Below are 23,750 nucleotides of genomic sequence, written 5' to 3' on the forward strand. Positions count from 1 at the left end.
TATAATACACATCAAAGGTATTCTTCGTACCAAACCCCCTATGCATGGTCTCATCAAATTTTGTGAGAAACTATAATTTATAGGTCTACTTGTGAATGTCTGCTATACAACTTAGGAAAGTTTTGGTCTGCTAGTTAAAGTGATCATTATACAACACACAACTAGCATAACATATATATTATTATGCTCACAGTTCATCGATGGTGTCTAGCCTCTTATTGTATACACATTTCTTTATTCACACACAGTACACAAACTGGGAAAGCTTTTCCATTAAAGGAAACCCAGAATCTCAAAATCTCTCCCACTCACTTACAAAATTAGGAACGGCTTACACTTTCTTGCAAGTTATACGGTAAAATAACTACGGTAAAACCCCCTATGCATGGTCTAATGTAATTGTGCTTTTACATGTTTAATTTGCTGTGTTTACAAACATATTTGACAACATTTTTAGTGTTTTCATCAAGTATTATTCAAAGCTTTCAAGAGCATATATATGGAAAAATAAAAAAATCGGTTTGCCAGTTTTCCTTAAGTAGTTATTTTAATTAGTAGTTTTCCTATTATTTATTTATATTATCTTTTTACAGCCGTTTTCCTATTTTAATTTAGGTTTGTGTTTTAGAGTGTTTTATAGATTAGCGAGTTTTTTTGGTTCAATATTCGAACTTAGGGTTTTCTGTATATAGTTTCGAGTCTTGATTGATTTAACAAAAGAACTTTTGAATTTATTTTATGAGAATAGTATTCTCCATTTTTCTTGTTTCTACAGATTTATCAGGACCTTAACAATTTGAAGAGAACCTGGCGACTTGAACATTCTTATTTTAAAATCTATACGATTTTTTTGCATTATCGTTGCTTTTGTTGCGTAATAAAATTAAAAAGTTTCGTGTTTGCATATATATAAACAAAAGGTTTTAACTATCAAATGCGAACACAGTTGCGCTATAGAACATATATATTACTTTATATCATCATTCACATGGCTTAGAGTTAACGAAAAGATAGCTATAGTGAGTAGTGAGTGACCTTAGGGCATTTATTTACTTGTAAAGGTTGAATGCAAGTGTTGTTTTGTCCCTTTCTTTTTCAGAAAGAAAAGGGTTTAAATTAGGGTTTTTCGTACATTATATAATAGCGTAAGCATCTGAAAAAACAGTGAAGACAGAAGAGGGAAAGTGATAGTGGGGAATCAATTGCTGATTCACGAGTCTAATAATATGTGTCTTCCTAAGCTACTCCGTACGATTTTATAGGGGTAACATGGGTTGGACTTGGAGAGTGAAAAAAGCAACTTAGTGTTGGCTAGCCAAAGAGAAAAATGACAAATTTGATGTTAACTTAATACAACCAAACCCAACCTGGATTACTATTTATAACCACAATGTCCTGAATTTTAGAGAGAATATTCCAAAGTAGAAACCTATGTGGCTTTAAACTACTGGTCTTCTTTCTTAAGCGGAAAGTTTTTGAGTTTAATTAAATTTTGGACCTATATAATATACATATCTGTAGTTTTTTTGGAAATTTATATGTATCTGTATAAAAACCGATCATCTTAGAAAAGAAAAAAAAATGATTCACAATTTATATTTTTTGATATTCTATGTAAGTGTTTCGTTTACTACCAATTTATACAAATTTTTCACTACACATGCATGTTCACCGTTTGAATGTTTCTAGAATATTTCTCTCTTTTTATCCTTTACAAATAAATCCCACGATAACTAATAAATAAAAATAATTCCTATTAATTACAAAAGAATTCATGGGTGAACTACTCAAAATATCATGGTTAAAAATTTCTAATTATATATTTTTTTTAACTTCGAAATTCCGCTCTATAAAAACTTCAACCTGACACATATGGACCGGCGATATTTGAGAGACTTCACATCGTTAAGAAAATCACACTCCAATACTCAACAATATAAGCTATTAGTTATTATACTGTGACATGTCCCAGAGAACATGAATTTAGCGTTGTAGTACAAAAATATAGATCTAGTGAAGCTGAAACAATCTTCCTCTTAACCCGTTAAGTAATCCACTTATGTTTTTGATTCCTTTATTTCTTTCTAATATAGTAATGTAATTTTAGGGGCATTTTATATGATTTTAGGTCATAACAAGTGGGCGGAAAATGGGGTTTGTTCTTTGCATTCAACTACAGTGTTGTTGGGTAAGCGTGTTTTTGACACACTTTGTTTTTTTTTTTTTAATAGTACTTTTATTTCCGTGGATGATGCATGCATATTTTCAGTTCACGAAACATTCCTATCTAGATGTTAACGCCTAGATTGATGCCCATAATCTTATGCTTTTGGGGTTAATGGAAGAGATTTCAAAATTGTTGGGCTGTTGTTATCATGTTGGTAAATTGGGTTTAAGAATCAGCCGGCACACGAATCTTTTTGTTTAATAAAGAGTCATTCTCGTTATCAATCATGGTGAAACGAGATGTGTTGTTCATCAGTTCATTGTCGGGTTCTTTTAAATTTTGGTGAAAACAGACAAAAAGGAATATAACAAGCTTATATACAGAGCTAACAAAGATCAAAAACACCTTACGATCCACTCAACATTTTGTTTTTAACATTACTTCCGACGTATCTTTAACCTAGGTTTCATTCGGTTATAGTTTATGACATAAAGCAACATAAATGAAACAAAATTTAGTCTAATTCGATTAAATAAGGTTTTAGCTATAGTTTATCAATTTTGTTATTAACATTAATATTTTATATATATACATTAATTTAATAATTTAAAATGAGTTACATTATAAATAAAATTGTTCGATTTTTATGTCTTTGTATAGAAATATATATTCTGAACAATTTAAAATTTATATAGTTTTTGGTTAATTTTTATTCGGATTTTCAATTTGACATGACCAGGAGGATTAAATATTGTTTATTTGGGTCCAAAAATACATGTGCTCTCAAACAAGAAGATGATATGATTTTACTGCATTCATAGGACTTTCCCTTCCTTCTTTTTGTGGATTCTTTCTGGCCACATCACATGCACGAGGCTCGAGCTTTCCTCGACTCTGACTCGATCACATCTTCTTTTTTTTTTTTCTTTTTGCTATTTAAGTGCAAAAACTATGATTGCCCAAGCTCTCTTTCATTACTACATTAGTTGCTTACCACTTTTTACTACAAAGAAAGAAGAAAATAAAATACGATCTTTGTAAATGCATATTTACAATATGGAACTGTACAGTGACCCTATTCTATTCCTTCACCTTTTAATATATATATTTATTCCCATATACATTATGTGGCATACATAAATAATTTTCATTTTATTCAAGTTGTAGTGTGGAAAAAAGCTCTTTACCCACCATCTCTCTCTCTATACACTATACTAAACAATTCTTTCTCCATTTTTCTCTTTAATTATTTTCGTAAAAAAAGGTAACTTTTTGGCACTACAAATTGACACCCTCTCCCTCTCCTTATCCCTCAAATTCACTTCCAAAGCCTCTCTGATCTTCTCTCCTACTTGTCTTTCTCTGCTTCCTTGTTTCCACACAACAACAAAATCTCTTACAAGAAATTTTCATCTTAATTTAAACCACATGGCAACTGTTGTGTATCAATCTTACTTTGAGTCTCAGCACTTTGAGCCAAGGGCTCTAAGACTCAGACTCTCTTCTCCTAATAATCTTCACTTATCCACACCTCTCAGATCCCATTTTCAAGAAGATTCTTCCGTTACTCCACAAGACAACACTACTACCACAAATGCAGCCTCCTTGCCCTCATCAAGTCCGAAGCCGGACTCTAACTCGGCAAGTTGGAGCTTCCTCGAGTCCCTTTCAAATTCGAGCTCTAATGATGAAGAGAAGAAGACATTATCAGTATTTCAATCTCCATCTTCGCGTAGAACTCTCAGCGATGAGAGCTTAGCGTTGTGCACTGAGAGCCTAGGGAGCGAGACGGGTTCTGATATCATTCATGAGGACGAATTTTTGTTCTCGGTTTCATCCGAATTACAAGCAATGGAAACTAAAACTGCGTCGGCGACATCAAGATCATCACGACAAGATAAGAGGAGAAATATGATGGCTTCACTTCCACCTCCTTTGACAAGTATGAGCGGTTTTGATTGCATTGAAGTCAAGTCCCACCGTGAAAATGGAAGATTGGTAATGACAGCCGCGAAACCCCTTCCGCGTAATAGGTGCATTCAGGACCGAAGCAATGGCTGTGTAAGACTTGCAATATTGATTGATTCTGATGACCACATAGACACAGAGACCAAAGAAGAAGAAGAAGAAACAACCGAGACCATGAGAGATAATGAAGAAGAAATTCCAGAACACGATGAAGAAAAAGTTGAAGAAGACGATGAAGAAGAAGTAGAAGAAGAAATTGAAGTAAAGTGTGTTGAGAAAGTTCAAAGATCAAGAAGATGTACTGAAGGAGATCGAGAAAACAGAGGATTTCTAAATTGGGAATCTTTCTGTGTTGCCACTTCCTAAAAAAAGAATCTTTTCTTTTTTTCTTTCTTCTGGTTTCGCTGTAATCACAGTTTCACACTCTTTTTTTCTCCCGCATTTTGTTTTCATTTTGTATAAATAACAATGGGTTTTTTTTTTAATTATTCACTCGCTATGTTAATTTGCTACGTACATACATATTTAAGTTTGCGTTTACCAGTTAAAAAAATTCTGATACTATAGTATTCAAATTAGTCGTTACCTAAATATGACGTAATCTAATTAAATTATATTGTTTTATTTTACGTCAATTAAACTGAATTTAGGTAAAGGAAAATTAGAGATGAGTTAAACAGTTAGTTAAATATGGTTAGGTGAGAGATTGGAGGAAATGTCCGAATGTAGTGGCAGACTGAGATTTGGGTAAGGGACGATTGTACCACGAAGATGCCTTCATCATGGGAACACACATCACTTCCCTCTCTGTCTTTTTTTGTTATTTGTTTCCACGTTTTTTTCTTTTCAAATTTAATTATGAGTCATATCTATCTCTAAGACTTAGAATTGTATCTAATTGGACGTTAGAAAAGATACTGATCCACTTTCATTAATGTGTTTTTTTTTTTTTTTTCTTATTTCTTACCACATTTTTTCTAAAATCTGAAGCCTTCATTTTCATCACGGTTTGTCATATATCTAACGAGATTGTGAAAGTTTGGCGTTCTTAAGTAATCAAAATTATACAATATGATGTAATTATATATATATATAAAATACGAATATAGAAGAATATGAAATAGACAAGGGATTATCTATGATGCCCAAAAAAAAAAAAAGGAGAGAAGTGACTAAATTGTGTCCGTACAATGACGACGTCATATATATGCTAAAAAGCTCTCCGAGTCTCCGCCTCTGATTCCCTCAAGGCCTCAACCTCTCTCTCTTTCTCTTAGCCCCACAAAAAAAAAAGGAAGCTTTTGGTTTTTCAAACTCGTTAATTTGTGAAAACTATCTTCGTTAATTTTTCCAAAATTTTAGTTATTAATTTGTACCTCATACGTAATGTACAAATATGTAGAACCACATCTTTTCCATAAAGATTATTGCTTCTTTTTAAAAAAAAAAAATCCACGACCACTTTTTTCCCACTTTATTTAGGAAAGAATAATGTTAGAACCGGTCTGAAAATATATACTATGCTTTCTTATTCATATTTTTTATTAGATTAGCACATGCATCCAGCAGGTAATGGAAAGATTAACTTGATTTACTACCTAAGTACGTACTACTTGTTGTAAATGCCAAATTGCATGGTTTTACTTACCATAAAAAAACCTGCATCCTTTTTTTTTTGTAAAGAAAAACCTGCATCGTTTCCCTTAATTGTTTTCTATGTTTTGCAAACATAAAGGTCCACATTGAAAATCCCTAAATCTTTTGATATGTATGTTTCTTTTTGATGACTACTCGTGTTTTATACATTTTAAGTTTGTGTAATCTAATTTATAGGCTTTAACCCGGCAGAAACCAATATCATTAGTTTTTAATTTAATTTGAGTGGGGTTTGAAATTTGATGTATACGTGCGATCCTTTTCACGTTTCTTTTTCTGCAAAGTTGTTTGCATGGGATCTGCGTCTATCCATTTGCGTTCTTTTTTTTTTTTTAATTATGTTTAGACTTGCATACAAGAAAAACATTTATCTATTATAAGCCGTCGATTTTTCTCAAAAACAATTTACTAATTGTCTAATAATGATAATAATGCTATATATATATATATATATGAATTAAAACCAAACAAAACCGGCCGTGTTCACTTTATTTTGAAAGTTAGCTACACATAGCCATATATAAAGCTTCATGCCATGTCCAGTTCCCACCCTTTTAAAACGATCTAATCCATTTGCCCTAATCAACTTGGCCTTATATGATTCATGACGCAATCCTTTATTTGGTACGTTTTTCGGAAATTAGGTTAGACCTTAATATATATTAAAAAATACATATAAAGCGAGATGATGCAATGCAACAATATGTAAATTTAGAGGAGAAATTAAACGAATTAATCACGAAAAGTAGAAGTGGTTGTTTTCTTGGTGGCTAAGAAGTGCAAAAGGATTGTGTGTAACCCATTTGCCCTTCTAATATTGTTTCCTTTCAGATAAAAACAACGAAATAAATATATATGTAATTTTAATGGAGTCTTCTTTAAGCAATGGTGGATGCCTTTTGATTCTTTAAGTTGTCGCTCTCTTTGACCGGTTAATAAAACTATTATACAAATTAATTAGTTCTTTTTTTTCCCCAAATGAATTACTTCATGGCTTTAATAAGGGAAACATCATGGAATATATAATTTTCAGAAAGTAGTAACAACTAACAACTAACAACTAAACAACCAATATTCTATTCATTCACATTCTAATTGTTTAGAGGTTCGGAGGGCTAGTTAGTACGGACAAAATTAAGATCAGCACATTTCTGAAGCCAAGACTATATATATATATATATTGGTTAAAAACATGACTTATATTAGTTCGAAATATGACTTATTTGTCTTTTGTAAATCCACTAAAATGTTATTGTAATCGCAAAAACCTGGACGTAAGATCTGAATTTATATTTCGATTATGAATGCAAAGTGGTCAAAATACTATTACTCGTTTGATCGCATAAGCAGAATATGGCAATCTCTTCATTGACATAAACATTCCAACACAAATCCAAAATGGATTTTATAATATCTCTAATCAAATTTGGAGTATATTTATACATTTTTTTTTCTATTGCTAGCTCGGAGAAATGAAAGTTTGGTGTCCAAGAAAATTAAAATTAACTAGAATTAGCTCATATATATCACTTTTTATGTTTGTTTTATCAACAGCTCATATCATCACATTTTCATAAATTATTTTAGACTGAAAGTTTCTCATCACGTCATATTTGAAGATATTTTCATCATTTCATTTGTATATATTTTTCCGTTGGTTCCGGGCCCGCGTCGTAGTGCAGCATGGCGACACAAGCAAATCGTAGCAACTCTATTGGTCGACTCTTGTCCTAACTTAATTGTTGGGTATATAAATTAGAAACGTGTGCATGGTTTAATGACGTTCATCTTCATTTAATACATATATAGTTATAAACTTATAATGATTAGGAGGAACATACAAATTAAACGAAAGAGGTCCCTCCCACAAGAAGTCAGGAGATTATAATTCTTTGACACGAATATCAAAAGTGTTTTTTTTTTCTTTTCTTTTTAAATGAAAAAAAAACATCCATCACAACACATACACTAGTGCCTTTTTTTTTTTGCTTTATAATTTAGTCAAATGATTTTGGATAATGCAATGCAAAAATCCGTAGGACCCAATCAGATTTCAAAATTTTGAGTTATGTTATGTGAGACTATGTCCACGTGAATTAAGTAGCATTTGGTAGCTTCTATGAATACTTCATATATATTTTCATTAATTTTTATTTACTTTCTAATATGATATATGTGCATAAATTACTATGTTTATGTTAGTCTATGAAATCTAGCTTTACATTTCTCTCTAATATAAATAAATGTACATTGTAACTTTTATTTTATGAGAGAAACTAATACAGTTTTTGTATAACATTTCTCTCATGAAATTTAATTATTAGAACTAATAGCACAGTTAGCATATATACGAAACTACTGTATAGTTTTAGCCAATTCCTCTTCTTTTTAACCTTTCATCTTTCAAATTTTAAAAACTTTTTGTCGTAATATGAACCTTAATTATGTCTACTTATATTTGGATTTAATTTGTTCATTTGATTGGAAAAACAATTTGAACTTTGTGTCCTACTTATTACAGAGAAGATTGTGTAATATAAATCAACAGAAAATATAATAATAAAAAGTGACGGAAAAGGGGTTCTCTCGCTCTATGTATCTCTCGTATCACTAGATATGGACTTGTCGAGAACGTACACAAAACCGAAAAAATCACATGTCCTTCTCGATTCTTTTTTATTTTGGGTATTTATAAGTGTATCTACTACACATATATATGGTCAAGACTTCAATCAAAAACGGTCCAAACACTGAAAAAAAGCGGAAAGCACAAAATCTTAAGTTTGATTATTAATAGATATGGAAGAGCAAATCAAGAAATTTTAAAGCAAGAAGATCTTCATGTTTCTCTTCTTTTTTTCTTTCTTTCAGTTTTGCTCAGCTTTTTTTTTTCGACAGCCCATCCTCCAACCAACGGTCCAACCAAACACTATAATATCATTCAACAAAAATTTCGAATCAAACAAACACTTTGGTTTATTTTCTTTTTTATCTTTTTTTTTTTGGTGAGTGATTGACTGATTGATCATGTAAAGGAGAAGAGAGGCAAACAATAGACACGTTACGTCGGAGTAGAGACAATTATAATTTGTTTGTGTAATCTTTTAAATCTGTAACAATGCAACTTAGAAAATTATGTTTCTCTCAAAAGTGAGTGTTTCACTTCTTCCATATAGTCTCCCGACACATTTCCTCTTATTCCTGGGTCCAAAGTTTCATGCTGCGTTCTTGGAAATTGCTTGTTCAAATTTCAACACAATTTTTTTTAAGTGATTTGTTTTCAAACTTGATCATGACTAAAAAAATCTATTTTTTTCAAGTAATTTACTGAACAAACGACATCAACTTAAAATAGCACATTATATAGATAGCAAACTGAATCACGGATATCAATTTATTATTCTTGAACCCTTCGGTCAGTGATATGCATGTCATAATGTCATAAAATCACCAAATGTCATTGGGTAAGTAACTATACTAGTTTTTTTACTTTAAACAAAATAACCATTGCATAATCGAACAACGACACAATTCTAGAGGGTTGATACTACTTCAAGTCAGATTTCAGATATGTATATATAACAATAATAATAGTACTATGAGCCGTTTACGAACTATCAACATATATCAAATACTAGTGATTGAAATTAACCCACCAACAAAAAAAAAAGAAACAAAAAGCAATAACAATCTTTTGGGGCTAACTTAAGAAAGAAAACATACAGTTCTTCTCTTAGCCGTTCACTATCCTTTGTGGGCTGATGATAATGGAGTCTTCCCTCCTGCACCAGTGTGTCGCATATTCTCTGCACAGAGTTTTACGATAAGTAAACAATGTATCAAATCCAAAACATATGCCTCAAATGTTTCTAGGATTAAAGAAAAATACTTGCCTCGATGCCTCTCAAGCTCTTCATAGAGTTCTTCTTCCCACTTCCGCCGTATCTCTGAAAAACTGAGGATGAATTCAAAGAAGGAAACATCAGCACCAACAAAACAGCCCAAATTCAGGCTTTCAAACATTAGTAACTTCAGCACGAGCTAACTCACCAACGTCTACTAGTTACTCCCTTCTTGGTCGACTCGCTGACTTGGCTTGGTTCTGTTCCTGGTTGCATAAGTCTGCTTGTGTTCAGTGTACGTTTGGAGCTTTTGAGCGGGCTTGGCATAGCATCATTGATTGCTGAGAGTCGTCTACTCGGAAGTCGTTTAGGTGACTTGCTTATACTTGGTAGGTTTGGTAACTTGAAGCTATTTATGTCTCCAAGTGCACCTTGGGGTATTCCTGGATTCATAGCATTGTGGAATTCTTCGAGCAGAGGGGTCTGCAACTTTTTCAAATCGTGAGCCTTGACACAACAGACAAAAAAAGAACAAGTGACGAATATTCAGATATCATCACAAAATCTCATTTCGTTAGCAGAGATGCATCTAAAAATTCCAGGTAGACTAAGCAAAGAAGAGCCAGAGTTGCAAAGAAGATGATTATGAGTATTAAAGAATTGAAAAGGGAAAGCATATACCACACCAAGCATGAAAACCAGAGTCCAATGTCGCTATGTGCATATGTTCAACATTAACAAAGTTTAGTAGCTTAAAAAATTTCAAAATTTCCTATTGCAGGTCTTTTAAGTCTAAGTTTAGCAAATGAATCTTGTAAAACATGAATCATGCACAGTATAAAAGTATTAACTGATTTCTCACCCAGATACTACAAAGAGGCCTTACCTTCTCATCCAAAAATGATTTTATTTTTAACTCTGTGGCTTTATAATCTTCCTCTGCAACGGAAGAGCCACCAGCAAATGTTAAGCTGGTTTCCTCATCAAATGGAACCCCAGATTTGAGTTCAGCAGCTTGGTAAGAAAGCATGTTAGATTTGCTTCTCATCACTTCTGGGCTTTCATCAAACTTGCAAGACCAGTTATCCGTCGAATCACTCATGGGATTAAAACTCTGTTGAAAATTAAAACGTTCCTTCCCACTGTCAGTATAACTGCAATCAACAGACATGTTTGAAAATCAGAAGAATATATTACCTTGTTTAAATCAGTGGACTGTGAAAAAACATTAGTTCTGACTGATTCAATGTTGCAGAGATCATCCATGTCGGTCTGACAAAGGTCATCAGAGTCTCCATCTCCCAAACAATATCTTGAGTTATTTGACTTCTGTGTGTATATATTGGAAGTCCTCAAGCTTCCTAGTTCACAGACATCCCTTAAGCCTGAACACGTTGACCTCCGGATCGACGAGTTTATTCTGAAACAAAAGAGGAAGTAAAATAAGAATCAACAGATCAAAATCATGGATCATAACAATATAGAAACTAGAGCTGCAAAGGAAAACTTACGAACTCCTAACATTCAATCCTTGAGTGGCTATTGGGTTTCCACATTCCTGATATATAGGGGAGGGGGTCAGAAGGTTGAAGAACAAGAACAAAGTTTACTGCATAATGTACTAACCGTTAGAGAATTACTGTAAGCCGGATAAGATTCCTGGCTTCCAGTGACAAACGGGTGCTGCAAATGTTAAGCAGCTGTTAGCACTATAAGCAACAATAATAACTTAGTATTGTGCCTTGAGAGTAAGGACCCTTTCACAATTGTGGGAAATGAAGGAAGATATAAGATTTACAACACCTGAAGCAATTCGGATGCAGAGAGTCTCAAGCTTGGTTCTCTGCAAATATAATTTATCTTATCAATAAGACAACAGATATAAATGCTCCCTTGAAATAGAAAGAAAGGTGGACATCGGTCTGTACAGGAGCTATCTCTACAGAAAAGACAATAGAGGAAGTAACATGTGTACTTACTTGTGCAAGCATTTCAATAGAAAGTCTTTAGCGTCTGGTGAGAGGTCTTCTGGAATTGGAGGATGAGCTTTTGTTCTACCAATATGAAGGACAGCGGCAAACTGGAAGCAAAAATTCTTAGTTCTTCTTAGGTTTCTAAAATAAAAGGCAGTTTCATATGCATCAACAATATTGGAAAGTGTCCTTCACCCAGTGAATCTGTTTACCTGCTGCTGATACTGCTCACTCCAGGGAGACTTCCCCGTAGCCATCTCAATCACAGTGCACCCAACACTCCATATATCAGCAGAGCTACACAGGGAATTATAGATGAGAACCCATTCCCACAAACCAGAACATGTATAATCGATCATCTTCAAAAAAGGTATAAGATAAAAGAAAGTAGGAGATGAGGAGAAGATGATAACTAGTAGGGTATTCAAGAAATACTTACAAGCTATGACCAGTCTGAAGAATGACCTCAGGAGCCATCCAATACGGCGTCCCCTTCATTGATTTGGCACCATTGACTGTAGCCTGGAAGCATAACAATGACAAGTTTTAGAGTATAGAAGAGAAGAGGCAACATATTGAAATATGACTGAAGAGAAAGAGAAGCGCAATCATACTAGCTCTACAACTTTCTTGGAAGCACCAAAATCTGCGAGTCTGATGCACCCTTTGTTATCGACCAAGATATTCGCCCCCTAGGAGAATGTGACAAGAATTAGAGAGGAAATTTTTATCAACCACAGGCACATTCACATGTTGGGAAAAAGAGGAAAGTACCTTAATATCTCTATGCATGATCCCATTCTTGTGAAGATACTCCAGACCAAGCAAAATTTGCTTAGTGTACATTATAATTACCTATTCAGAAAGGTTCAACAAACACAACATTCATCACCTGTGATGCTCAAACACAAGAACTTAGCAAAGTTCAGGTATAGTAGTCAGAAACTTACAGGCTCAGGAAAAGATCCAAACTTTTCCAACAAAGAAGATATTGATCCACCAGGAACAAATTCCATCAAAATATTCAAGGAATCACTCTCTCTTACAGTACCCAAGTATCTCTGCAAACAAAAACAACAAGATAAATAGTGAGAAGAATGCAAAGACATCAATTGTAAATAAAAAGAACTAAATGGATTCGCCTACTCACAACAATGTTAGGATGTGAAAGGTTCTTAAGAAGTTGTACTTCTTCCTCAAGCTCTCGGATATGATCCTATGAAAGACCCCCCAAAAAAAAAAATAGTTCCTCAACCACTTAGGGAAACACAAACAGTTACCAAATTGGGAACAGATTTAAAAAAAAAAAAAAAAAAAAAATTGGAAATTTCACCGTAACTCTCACCTGAGTCTTCTCCTTTGAAGCACTGCTAGGAGCGATTAAAACCTAAACCCCAAAAAACAATCGCGAATCAGCAGAACAGATCACAAAATTAAAAAGCAATTGAAGGTAATTAGAACAAAGAATTTGAAAAACCCACTTGTTTAATTGCAAGAAGCTCGCCGGAATCGAGGTTCATTCCCATGTAAACCCTCCCAAAAGCACCGCAACCGATTAATTCCCCTTTCCTCCACCGAATCGACGACGACGGTTCTTCTTCCTTTCTAGGAGCAGGAAGTCCAGGAGGCGGCTTTGCGAAGAGACCAATACGAGAGCTACGGATACTGGAGTTAATCTTCCCGACGAATCCACTAAGACCTCCGCCGCCGCTACCATCGTCTCCGGCTAAAGAAGACCGGAAAACCAAGGATCGCCGAACCGATCCGAGAATATCCTGCATTTTTTTTTCCTAGTGACCCGACGGTGAATACGCAGTAGAGAGATCAGTGAAGATTAGTCATGGCTTCTTCCTCTTCTTCTTCGTGATGTGTGTAAAGGGAAAGTTCGAGGAGGAGAGGAGGGAAAGAGAAAACTCGATCTGTTTTTCAAAATTAAAGGCTCTGAGAGAGAGAGAGAGAGAGAGAGAGACTGTTTCTGGCGTTTTTCCCATTGAAACCCTCACAAAATTTTCCAAATTACCCCATTCTTTAATGGGCCTTCTTATTGGGCCCTTATGGTAAAGTTCTCACCTGTCAAAATTTCCATATTATGTTGTCGGTCGTTGTCTTTTTCCTCTACCGACAATATAATATCATCACATCATCACATGCCTTAAGTTTAAAATATCTATTCGAACAACAACAAAAAAGTTTAGAATATCTGTTCCACAATGGAACCAATAAAAGTTTGTAGTTTTCTTGTTACTATAGAGTTATTAAATTTTTGTTAAAACCTGAAAGATCAGATGAAATAAGATAATTTATTCAGTCTTAAAGGAAAAGTGTTTGAGACATATCTCAATAGAGGAAGAAACAAAAGGAAAACATGAAAACTAGCAAATAATTAACGAGACTAGCGCTAACCGTGAAGCCATTTGAATCATCATCATCATGTTTTGTATCTGTATCTGTAGAATAGCTTCCTTCAGGTGTGTTGGTAGTGAGAACCACAACGATCCAGTTATCTTCTTTACCAATACCAATCCCTGTATACTTGGAATCGTTCAAACCTAACGAGTATTGCGTCTTTGTGAAGTTTGTGAGGACGAGACTTGATTCTAAGCGAGGAACACATGCTGGCATGACCATGCCGTCTCTTGTGTCAGTTACGTTTAAGTGGCATTTGGATAGCATCTTAGGGTAGTTTGCGAACTGTGGCTCTGTTCCTGGTACTGTGAATGAGCCAGTGTCGTTGGTGCAAGGTTTGTTCTTGAATTGGTCTGCGATTTCGTCGGCTAGACACTCTGCGTTTTCGTTCTTGCTGAAGACTGTTAGATTCTGTGTTGTTCTGTAGCTGTTGATCCCTGTGAGAAGAATGTCCTCTTCATCTGCGCAACCCCATAAAAAGACTCTGGTTTAAGTCTATATAATTTGGAGGAACCATATAATATGGTCCATATTCACAATCTAAAGTAAAATTCTTGTTCTTTGGAAAGCAGATCAATACACTTGAGAGAAAGTATTACCCTTTATAAACAAGTATTAACTTTTTTATGTTTGAGATCTATGCAAAACCTTCTAAATGAAGTGACGTGAACAGATACTAAGAGATTTCAGACCAGATCTAAAGACCCTAACACCAATCAAAATATCAAATAGCAATAGAGAGAGAAAGAGTTTCAAGAACAATGGAACAGAGAAAGAAAGAGAAGAAGTTACCGGTGTCGCCAAGAACAGGGCGATTGAGGAAGAGGATGATGGAGAGAAAGAGAAGAAGTGGAAGCTTGTGAATCGCCATTGAAGCAGGTTTCTAGAGTTTCTCTACTGATATTGGCCTACTTATATTTATTATTGATAAAGGAGAGTGAGAGAAATGGTTACTTAGCTTTTACTCTTTAAAAAGAGTTGTTTGATTCTGTTCTGCTTTTCTTGTCAGCTCGATTTTGACGCTGTGCCGACCATTAAAGGCATTATTAACTAATCCCCTTGGTCCCCCTCTCATCCTATACGGTATCGTTTCTGATATAAGGATTGGACCAGGGTCACCAGACTAGCCATTGTAGCCTTGTTTCAAAAGGCTATTATTGACCAAGTTTCTACTTAATGCATGTTAAAGAATAGAGATCTTCAATTAGGATAAACCAATGTGATCAAATTTAGAAACTAATCTAAGTTTTGTTTTCGAAGTTCATCCACAAAAGCAAAATGAGAGGAAATCAAATTTACTGCAGGAAAATAAAAAAATTGGCCGCAGCTTATAGAAAGTCACTTGCAAAATACAAAGTTGAATTTGAAATTGAGTAAAGTTTTTAAAAACTCAATGACTAATTGATTTGTTATTACAAAACATCTACCGTAAGTACCAAGATGTGATCACAAGTACCAAAAAGCAAATCAAACAGAAAGCAATTGAAGTCTCAAAAGTCACTTACTCCATAACTGCGACTCCACCTACAGCTTTGATCTTGGCAATGATTTCATTAGCTTCTTCCTTTGTCACGCCTTGTTTAAGAACAGAGGGGGCTTTCTCAACAAGCTCTTTCGCCTCCTTCAGACCCAAACTCGTGAATGCTCTCACTTCTTTTATCACTTTGATCTTATCAGATACATTAAACTTCTCCAACTTCACGTCGAAAGCCGTCTTCTCTTTCTTCTCCTCTGCTTTCCCGGCTCCAGCATCTTGATTTGCTCCTAGACTCAAACCCTCCGACGAAATCATCTGTTGTTTTGGAAGCCTCAGGTGTTCATTGAGTGCAGGACCAATTTGTTGCCGTTCTTCTGGAGATAATGCAGCTATACGCTCAGCTAGCTCCACGATTTTGTTTGAAGGCTCGGGTCTAGGACCATAAGGATCATAAACTGATGGGTATTTGTATTTCTTGGGTTTAGCTTTCGCGACAGAGTCTTGCTGCAAGAAACGCACTTGCACAGACCCGAATACACTCGGTTGACACTGGCGAGAACGAACGTTTCTGACAAGTGAAATTAGCTTCATGACTATATATAATCCTCTGCTACCATACAAACTATCAACCAAAGATCATTTCAAGTCTCAAAACCTTCACAGGACAGCAACAGTAAAACTCTCCTGTGTTACAAACAAAAAAGACAATAACTTTAGCTTGCGAATCACTAATTGATGCAAAGAGATCAAAATATAGTTTCGGCCAATCTACAGCAACTATCTGATGGAACTAGTGCTTAACTTAACTACATAACAATCTCAAGAACACAATTTGTATCGTATCAGTTAAGATTCAAAAGTGTTCTCCTTTGCAGATGAAATGCATTATTTCACAAAGTTCAGTGAAGCAAAATGGTGAACTAGAAAGGATGATAAAAGAGATTCATAAGATCGATTTCAGAGTCAATGACGGCACTACGAGCCCCAAAATTAGTTTGATTTTACACAGTCGTATCAGATTCGATAGTCTAAAGGATAATTACTTACAACCTAAAAAAAAATCACTGAACCATTCCCGATAACAGAGAAACAAATCTCGAAGATTGTAAAAAACTAAACCCTAGCAAGTTCGCAAGTTTATCACAGTTCCGAAATCAAACAGTGGGATCTCATGAATCATAAACCTAAAACCGGAGAAGAAGATGAGAAAGAAGGAAATAGCTTACCTCCGGCGGCGCGAACGGCAAGCTTCGCCGGCTCTGGGGTTGATGATTTAGGTGCAGTGAGAGACGGAGATGAGTCACCACCACGAGAGAGAGAGAGGGTTTAGGGTGAAGCAACAACACTACTCCTCTCCTCTCTTTGGGCCCCAAATTAGTTCTTCCTAATGGGTTAAGCCCATTAAGGATCTCCTCAACAAATTTTCCAAAATAATAAATATTGCTAATTATATCGTTTTTTATTTAGAGTGAAAAAAATTACTCTACTTGATTAATTAATTACGGCAACGATCTGATGATGTTATTGGATCTGATGATATATATATAATTTGTGCGTATTAGAAATTATATAATAAGATATATATTTTTTTGACAACTAGAATTTATATTTATCTGTAATCTCTTGAGTTATTATTAAGCCCCAATTACGGTCTTATAATCATCTACAAAAAACAAATTCTGAGGATTAAAAAATTAAATCATGAAATATTTTGCGGAAACACCAATTTTGACAAATGATCTAATCCTACGATAAAGGTTGTATAAATTCATAATCAAGGGTTTAGATAAATTCAATTCCTTTAAGTAATATTATTCACATCTTATCAAGTAAAATAAAAAAGTCATAAATTCAATTCTTTTTTTACCAGGAGCCAAATTGTGGTTTACACTATATATAACAATACACCAATAAACTTGCACTCTCTCCATAAGCTTACTTTTGCTCTAGTTTTCGTCTACTTCACCAATTCCATCGATTTCACAATGGCTAACGCTAAAGTAGTTCGTATTATCATCGGAATTATTGGTACGATATGCTTTTCTCTCTCTCTATCTCTAATTACAACAAATATATTTATTTTTAATTAAAATAAAATCAATAAATATAAGTACTATATTTTTCAATTGCATGCATATATTCCCTGGAACGGCGGAAGCCAAACGAGGTTGCAAATTGTTTCAGCGAAGAAAGCTATGTGTTTAATTTGAAGTTTCTTCTTTTGTAACTAATTGATTCTTGCATACGTACACACACACATACACATTGATGGTTGGAAATTCTTGTGCTCTCATCAGTGAAAGCATGTTTTATTTTAATTAGCACAAGCTCGACATAGCTATGTTATAATGTTACTGATAAATTTTGTTTCCTCTCGCCTAATGCAGGGACTGTTATTTCCTCTTTGGTCTCCCTCACAAGAATGTAATTATCTTTGTTCTTCTTCTTCTTTTTTCTTTTTTTTTTTCTTTTTCTTTTCACATGTACAATATCGTCTGCGTATGTATGTTTTTTATATTAGGAACGTTTTGTAATTTTGAATTCTATACCTTCTCTAGCTTGCCACTGATTAAGATTATCTTTCACATATCTAGATAAAGATTAAATTGTAGTTAGAGTAATAAACATTTGTATATATACACAGGCCAAGGTTTATACAGATATACAAGACGAAATCAGTGGAGGATTATGCACCTCATGAACGTCATGTAGGGTTGTTGATGAAATATAGTTTGTGGGTTTTGTATGGTCTCCCTCTTTTCCACAAGGATGGCATCCTCGTCACCATTAGTAATGGCATCGGTTCCATAATCGAAGTTATCTACCTGGCTAGCTTTTTGATCTACTGCGGCGGCAATGAACGAGAACGAGAACGAGTATGTTTCATCTTTAATGTTTAAATTAATCTTTCATCATCTTTTTTTTTTGTATATATATATTGTCTATAATTTTCTCTGATGATGTTGATGTTGATGTTGATGCACAGAGGCGGGACACTCTTTTTATGGTTTTGTTTGGGATTGCAGTTGTGGTAATGTTTTATTGTTATTCTATTTTTGGAGCTGAACCTTTATCATTTCAACATACATTCATTGGTGTTCTTTGCAACGTGGTCACCACAACTATAGATATTACAATTTTGACGGTATGCTCTCTCTTTCTCTCTCTCATTTGATGGATAAATTATTAACTGATTATGGGTTTTGATTAAATTATTTTTATGGGTGATACAATAGAAATACTACGAATACGCACCCGTTTGGTTGTCCTTGGCTAGTTTGATCAAAGATGGAATTTGGACTGCTTATTCTTTGATCTACAGATTTGATATCCACGTCCTTGTAAGTATTCTTTTTTACTTTTTCCTTGAATACTTTAATACTATATCTCTCAATTGGTTGATTTTTTCATGTGTAGAATGTTTAGAGTTGTAACGTTTTGTTTCAATTTGTTTGCTTTGATGGGACAGATAAGCAGTGTTTTTGGAATGTTGTTGTGTGCTTTTCAATTAGTGTTCTGCAAATTGGTAATTGAACCCGACGAATATACCACTGGGTCCAAAGAGACAGATCGGGTTGTTGTACCCCAACTGCGAACGTGTGAAGTTTAATTGGTGTCTGGATCCTACATAGTTAGAAGTTCTGGTTTTGTGGATTTAGTTTTTCTGTCTTGTTATGTCATTCAGCTAGAGAGATCACCAATTTTAAAAGATAATTAAGAAACGGTTTTAAGGAGGATTAATGTTTTAATTAAGCTTCATATACTAAAACTAATCCATAACAGCGACTCCACCGGCAGCTTTTGACCTTTGTCATGATTTCGTTAGCTTACACCTTTGTGTACTCACGGACGAGGCATCCTCTAGAATATACATTGATTATGCCAGGGCCAAGCTCCTCAATGTTCTCAAATTAGCCCATGCAAAGACCACTTTCCTCCTTGCATCTGCGTCAAACTTGACCAACTTCACAACAAACTTCATATCCCTAAACCAATTATATTGCTCTAAACTTGCGCTCACAATTTTGACGACATCATCATATTGGTTTATACTTTATTATGATCCAGATTTACACTTTGGTGAAAAATATAAAGACATAACTTTTATTAAAACTGACACTGGAAAACAAAAAGAAAAGTGACGCTGTTACTTGGTTTGATCCTCCTTCATGTTCGGATCAAACTTATTAGCAGTTGCAACTCAGAAGAAACAACAACTCTCGAAATACTTTTTTTAGATTTGTCCTAAGATGACTTCTGCCCCCGAAACCTTGAAGTCAGATGGTGCTTCTTCCACGTTCACCGCCTTAACCTTACCATCTTCTACATAAGCCGACCATCTGAACATAGACATCACAAAGGCCAACCAATCTCTTAGATCAATGGTTCAGGCAAACGAAAAAAATTTCAACAAGTGGACTTTGCAGTGGTTTTACCTCTCAGACCGAGGCCCGAGCAATGCAGCAGAGAGATCCTTGTCAAGCCCCAAGCTTTTGTGGAATTTCCCATCAAAATCCCCATAAAACTCAATCTGGTATGACAACGTTCAAGAGCATCAAATTCTAAGTCATTTGTGCTAGCATGTAACATTACCCGAACATAAACATAAAAATCTCTTGTAAAGCTAGTCCATATCAAGTATGAAATTTCCAATGAAAGAAGATCCTTCTAACAATATTAGAGTACGATAGTCCAATCTATAAGAGGTAGATTGATATTATGACGTTCACCACTCAAACTCTTAAGACAACAAAACCAGGAACCAAAGATGCAAAATCAAGTTTTCTCAAGGCAAAGAACCAAACCAGCAGGCACTACACACACACACACACACACCAGATCAGGTTAATGTCGAAAAACAAAGCTAGGAACTTACTGCATCTTTGGCACCAATCTTCTCTGCCCAACCATTGATAGCATAAGGATCATTAACAGAGACACAGATAACAGAATCAATGCCTTTGGCTTTAAACTTATCAATATGGCTCTTGTAGCTAGGGACATGCTGCTGTGAACAAACACCCGTGTAAGCCCCCTGAACACAGAAAACGAATCAGAACTCAGAAACCTGATCAAGACATAAAAATAGAAGATGCAAAAAGATAGAAAATTTCTCTTACAGGGAGTCCAAAGATGACAACTTTCTTCCCCTGTAACCAAACCAATACACACAAACGTTATGTCAGGAAATCTGAAATGCCAATTCTGAATCAAAATTTGTCAGGAAAGAAAGATTAGATCGAACCTTGAAGATATCTGACAACGGTGTGGTGGAGAATTTAGAGGAAACGCCTTCGTCCCAGCTGCGAGCTTTCTGGAGAGAAACACCAGGCGCCGCCGAGGTTATGTCAGTGCCCTCCGCGAGCTTTGAGAAACCCCTCGAGGAAACTCCGATCCGGGCATTATTTGCGGCCGATCTTAGACCCGATAAATTTCTTAGCTTTAGAATTGACATCGCCATCGCCAAAGGAAAATGAGAACGAGTCGGACAACCTCCTCAAGACTGAAGAGTATCGACTGCTCAGACCTTTCTGAAGAAAACCTCTTGCCGTTTGTAACAGTCGAATCAAACTGCTCGTTGTTTTAACGTGAGATTCGGTTACAACGTTCGTGTGTGGCGGTTATAGTTGTGATTTGGCCCAAGTTTTGGCCCAGTAGAAGAAGAGGTCGCTAATTAATTCATCCCACATCGACTAAAACCAAAACGACACCTCAAAGTTCTCTGTAAAAGTGGCTAACTTGTTCGAGGTGTAGTTGAACGTCTGAGAAGAGAACCCCATTGACGTTCTCAATCTCAAAGCAAAAGTTTCAGCTGTTAGAAGGAAAGGAGACCAAATGGCTCTGAGAGTGTGACGTTGTAAGAAGGGAATCTCCAAATATGTGATCTGTATATTCTGAAAAAAACATTCTCTTCTTTACCAAGTAAAAAATACATTCAAATGAGTTCTTTGATTTCTCTACTAAAAAAAAAAAAGCAATTTGCTGAAAGACCGGCGATACATAGCTACTCGGAGCACTTGGCGTCATGAATCTTGACGAGTTACTATCAGCAATGTAGATATTCTGAATTGGTATAATCGACTAGCTGCCGTGGTAGCTGATTGAGATACTTCAATCTAAGAAGAAGGTTTTAAGTACTCGTCAATGTTTAAGCTTCCCCCAAAAACACTTCAATAAACTTGTCGGACTCTCTGAAATTACAAAAGACAAGCAAAATTAGAATAGCGATATAGCAGTCTAGTAAGAGGAAATTATGTTTGATGACAAAACGAACTACTTAAAGGCGTTAGAAACTTACTATTTGGTTTTGGTTTTGCTCCATTTTTCAATGGCTTTATACCAATCCCATTGAAAGAAGAGAGCAACTAATCTTATAGGCCCTGCGGTTATAACTTCAAGAAAAGCAAGCCAACATGATCTTTGAGGGGACATGCCGGTTGTCGCCAGAGACAGTAAGAATCCCTCAAAGTTGCATGAGACAGTGAAATTTCCAGCTTTTATGCCATCCATAGCTTTTCTGGCTACTTCTTCTGTTTTCATCGAACCAGAGGATGCAGCTATTATGGATGTGACTTCAGGTCTGCTCTTTTGTTCTGAGAGAGCACATCAGGAAAATCAAAATACACTAATATCATGATCTTCAACTTCATAATATGAACCAAGGAACTCAGAGCATTAGTTCATAGTTGTTTACTTAATTCTCAAAGAGACAAATAGAAGTCTTTTATGAAAGATAACAACATCCCATTATTCTCTTCTATACAGTATCACACAGACCACAGTACACATTTACGCAGAGACTTCATTCTAAACACTATCATAGTCAGTACCCAGTACTTAACACATCACTATCAGTACCTCCTAGCTGGCAATTTTGATAACGTATACAATTATTCAGACCAGATAAGGGCACAACTTTGACCTAACTAGCTCAATAATAGTTTATGTCTACTCATCTCCCAACCATATGGTACAATCTTATGTAGTAACCTGTCCTCCAACTCTTATATGCATTTAATTTCCTTAGACCTTAGTATTAAGTAGCAGTACCTAATTCTAGCTCCCTTCACGTGTTATATGATATCTATCTACTCTATGCATCCATAAAAAAAAGCTTTTGATATCGTTTTCTTACCTTCTTCAAATCCTGGTGTATCAGTGTCAGGAGGAAAAATAAGAGTGACGTGAATGTCATCAGCAATAACTTCTTGCTGCAATGCTTGCGCTAAACCTTGAAGACCAAACTTGCTTGCTGAATATGCAGTATAACCATAGATACCCACCTGAAAAGTTATAAAAGCATCATCCTTCATCACGCTATCTATGAAACTGCATTACATGAGGTCCACAACCACATGATTGCACATACACAAAGTTACTTTAATGATTTGATTTAGCTACTTAATCATCAGCTTCCAATTAAACTACAATCACCAGGATAAACTTAAATCCCTAAAGGTGGGAAATTTTGAGAGACGAACCTGACCAGCTTGAGAAGATACGAGAGTAATGGAGGCAGGTCCACGATCTTTCCTTGCTTTCATTGCAGGCAAAGCAGCCTTAATCACATTGAAGCTCCCAACAAGATTGACATCGATCGTGAACTTGACATCCTCTGGACTATGTTCCACCAGCTCCGTCGCCGTAAACACACCTTGGTTAACAACCAACACATCGATCGGCCCCGATTCGTCAATCGCCTTTGACACAGCGTCGTAATCGCGAACGTCGGCAGAGAACGTGGCGACTTCTACGCCAGTAGCGAGCTGGATCGATTTCTTAGCCTCCTCGAGCTTTCCGGCGGATCTGGCGAGGATTGAGACGCGTGCGCCCTCTGAAGCGGCGCGTTGGGCTAAGGCAAGACCAATGCCGCTAGATCCACCGGTGATGAAGACGTGACGGGACTTGATAGGGATCTTAATTGGGCGAGGACGTACAATTAGAGCTAAGATAGCGAGAAGAGAGAGTGGGATGAGAGGAATGAGGAAGAGAAGGAAGAGAGAATCGATCGCCGCCATGGATCTCGTGAAGAAGCTCTCGGCGATGTGAAGCTCCGTCAACTCCATCAAATCATCATTGGAGAAACAAAACCAACTTAACCAAAAAATCGGTTTAACGATTTCTATTTAAACCAAACAATCGGTTTAATGATTTTTATCTAAACCGGCGGTTTGAATTTCTACGAGATTGTAAATTTGTTTTGTTTATTGGTTGATAATGATGTAATTAAAATAAAACAATTGAAACTAATCACTTTATAT

The 23,750-nt window shown here is 35.5% G+C and overlaps 6 protein-coding genes and 1 pseudogene across 8 annotated transcripts; 2 read left to right on the plus strand and 5 right to left on the minus strand.

Moving 5' to 3' along the window:
• Positions 1 to 3,486: 3,486 nt before the first annotated feature.
• On the plus strand, positions 3,487 to 4,682 carry LOC104764285 (protein FANTASTIC FOUR 4 pseudogene; annotated as a pseudogene). The gene has a single exon (XR_015590727.1). The product of XR_015590727.1 is annotated as a protein FANTASTIC FOUR 4 pseudogene (transcript).
• Positions 4,683 to 8,825: 4,143 nt separating this feature from the next.
• LOC104764286 (mitogen-activated protein kinase kinase kinase 3) lies at positions 8,826 to 13,676 on the minus strand. The gene is made up of 17 exons (XM_010487783.3): positions 13,088 to 13,676; positions 12,952 to 12,993; positions 12,757 to 12,822; positions 12,557 to 12,667; positions 12,381 to 12,461; positions 12,221 to 12,298; positions 12,046 to 12,128; positions 11,819 to 11,903; positions 11,613 to 11,713; positions 11,437 to 11,476; positions 11,260 to 11,316; positions 11,145 to 11,191; positions 10,831 to 11,053; positions 10,520 to 10,747; positions 9,842 to 10,140; positions 9,685 to 9,746; positions 8,826 to 9,597 (listed from the first exon to the last, which is right to left on the minus strand). The coding sequence occupies exons 1-17, from the start codon at positions 13,385 to 13,387 to the stop codon at positions 9,536 to 9,538; spliced, it is 1,965 nt and encodes a 654-aa protein (XP_010486085.2). The 5' UTR covers positions 13,388 to 13,676; the 3' UTR covers positions 8,826 to 9,535.
• Positions 13,677 to 13,851: 175 nt separating this feature from the next.
• Positions 13,852 to 15,223, minus strand: LOC104764287 (putative GPI-anchored protein At3g06035). Its single transcript, XM_010487785.3, has 2 exons — positions 14,805 to 15,223; positions 13,852 to 14,473 (listed from the first exon to the last, which is right to left on the minus strand). Exons 1-2 carry the CDS (start codon positions 14,881 to 14,883, stop codon positions 13,944 to 13,946), a joined length of 609 nt encoding a protein of 202 aa, XP_010486087.1. The 5' UTR covers positions 14,884 to 15,223; the 3' UTR covers positions 13,852 to 13,943.
• A 98-nt stretch (positions 15,224 to 15,321) lies between these two features.
• On the minus strand, positions 15,322 to 16,860 carry LOC104764288 (uncharacterized). Its single transcript, XM_087501569.1, has 2 exons — positions 16,716 to 16,860; positions 15,322 to 16,173 (listed from the first exon to the last, which is right to left on the minus strand). Exon 2 carries the CDS (start codon positions 16,078 to 16,080, stop codon positions 15,514 to 15,516), a length of 567 nt encoding a protein of 188 aa, XP_087357695.1. The 5' UTR covers positions 16,081 to 16,173; positions 16,716 to 16,860; the 3' UTR covers positions 15,322 to 15,513.
• A 614-nt stretch (positions 16,861 to 17,474) lies between these two features.
• Positions 17,475 to 19,099, plus strand: LOC147920070 (bidirectional sugar transporter SWEET8-like). Its single transcript, XM_087503117.1, has 6 exons — positions 17,475 to 17,517; positions 17,877 to 17,913; positions 18,134 to 18,365; positions 18,476 to 18,634; positions 18,726 to 18,830; positions 18,959 to 19,099. Exons 1-6 carry the CDS (start codon positions 17,475 to 17,477, stop codon positions 19,097 to 19,099), a joined length of 717 nt encoding a protein of 238 aa, XP_087359243.1.
• A 413-nt stretch (positions 19,100 to 19,512) lies between these two features.
• LOC104764292 (peroxiredoxin-2F, mitochondrial) lies at positions 19,513 to 21,279 on the minus strand. Its single transcript, XM_010487790.3, has 5 exons — positions 20,735 to 21,279; positions 20,610 to 20,639; positions 20,366 to 20,524; positions 19,926 to 20,020; positions 19,513 to 19,829 (listed from the first exon to the last, which is right to left on the minus strand). Exons 1-5 carry the CDS (start codon positions 20,948 to 20,950, stop codon positions 19,724 to 19,726), a joined length of 606 nt encoding a protein of 201 aa, XP_010486092.1. The 5' UTR covers positions 20,951 to 21,279; the 3' UTR covers positions 19,513 to 19,723.
• A 65-nt stretch (positions 21,280 to 21,344) lies between these two features.
• LOC104764291 (3-dehydrosphinganine reductase TSC10A) lies at positions 21,345 to 23,750 on the minus strand. 2 transcript variants are annotated; one of them, XM_087501570.1, is made up of 4 exons: positions 22,971 to 23,750; positions 22,625 to 22,772; positions 21,788 to 22,082; positions 21,345 to 21,680 (listed from the first exon to the last, which is right to left on the minus strand). In XM_087501570.1, coding segments are annotated over exons 1-4 (1,029 nt in total). In that variant the 5' UTR covers positions 23,556 to 23,750; the 3' UTR covers positions 21,345 to 21,679. The 2 variants fall into 2 exon arrangements, with proteins under 2 accessions (XP_087357696.1, XP_087357697.1); XM_087501571.1 differs by lacking the exon at positions 21,345 to 21,680 and having other exon boundaries at positions 21,787 to 22,082; positions 22,971 to 23,583.

This window comes from Camelina sativa, chromosome 19 (genome assembly GCF_030686135.1).
Source record: "Camelina sativa cultivar CO46 ecotype springtype chromosome 19, ASM3068613v1".
Taxonomy (NCBI): Eukaryota; Viridiplantae; Streptophyta; class Magnoliopsida; order Brassicales; family Brassicaceae; genus Camelina; species Camelina sativa.

What these genes read in the sequence shown, in the direction of transcription:
- LOC104764287 (XM_010487785.3), bottom strand. Translation starts at nt 14,883, where the DNA reads ATGGCGATTCACAAGCTTCCACTTCTTCTCTTTCTCTCCATCATCCTC. An exon ending in CCCTGTTCTTGGCGACACCG is followed by an intron (nt 14,474 to 14,804) that starts GTAACTTCTTCT and finishes GGGGTTGCGCAG; the next exon opens with ATGAAGAGGACATTCTTCTC.
- LOC104764291 (XM_087501570.1), bottom strand. Translation starts at nt 23,555, where the DNA reads ATGGAGTTGACGGAGCTTCACATCGCCGAGAGCTTCTTCACGAGATCC. An exon ending in TATCTTCTCAAGCTGGTCAG is followed by an intron (nt 22,773 to 22,970) that starts GTTCGTCTCTCA and finishes ATAACTTTTCAG; the next exon opens with GTGGGTATCTATGGTTATAC. An exon ending in TACACCAGGATTTGAAGAAG is followed by an intron (nt 22,083 to 22,624) that starts GTAAGAAAACGA and finishes GTGCTCTCTCAG; the next exon opens with AACAAAAGAGCAGACCTGAA.
- LOC104764286 (XM_010487783.3), bottom strand. Translation starts at nt 13,387, where the DNA reads ATGCAGGATATTCTCGGATCGGTTCGGCGATCCTTGGTTTTCCGGTCT. An exon ending in AGCTTCTTGCAATTAAACAA is followed by an intron (nt 12,994 to 13,087) that starts GTGGGTTTTTCA and finishes TTTGGGGTTTAG; the next exon opens with GTTTTAATCGCTCCTAGCAG. An exon ending in TTTCACATCCTAACATTGTT is followed by an intron (nt 12,668 to 12,756) that starts GTGAGTAGGCGA and finishes TTTTGTTTGCAG; the next exon opens with AGATACTTGGGTACTGTAAG.
- LOC147920070 (XM_087503117.1), top strand. Translation starts at nt 17,475, where the DNA reads ATGGCTAACGCTAAAGTAGTTCGTATTATCATCGGAATTATTG. An exon ending in TTGGTCTCCCTCACAAGAAT is followed by an intron (nt 17,914 to 18,133) that starts GTAATTATCTTT and finishes ATATATACACAG; the next exon opens with GCCAAGGTTTATACAGATAT. An exon ending in TAGATATTACAATTTTGACG is followed by an intron (nt 18,635 to 18,725) that starts GTATGCTCTCTC and finishes GTGATACAATAG; the next exon opens with AAATACTACGAATACGCACC.
- LOC104764292 (XM_010487790.3), bottom strand. Translation starts at nt 20,950, where the DNA reads ATGGCGATGTCAATTCTAAAGCTAAGAAATTTATCGGGTCTAAGATCG. An exon ending in TTGTCATCTTTGGACTCCCT is followed by an intron (nt 20,525 to 20,609) that starts GTAAGAGAAATT and finishes TTCTGTGTTCAG; the next exon opens with GGGGCTTACACGGGTGTTTG. An exon ending in AGATTGGTGCCAAAGATGCA is followed by an intron (nt 20,021 to 20,365) that starts GTAAGTTCCTAG and finishes TTGTCATACCAG; the next exon opens with ATTGAGTTTTATGGGGATTT.
- LOC104764288 (XM_087501569.1), bottom strand. Translation starts at nt 16,080, where the DNA reads ATGAAGCTAATTTCACTTGTCAGAAACGTTCGTTCTCGCCAGTGTCAA.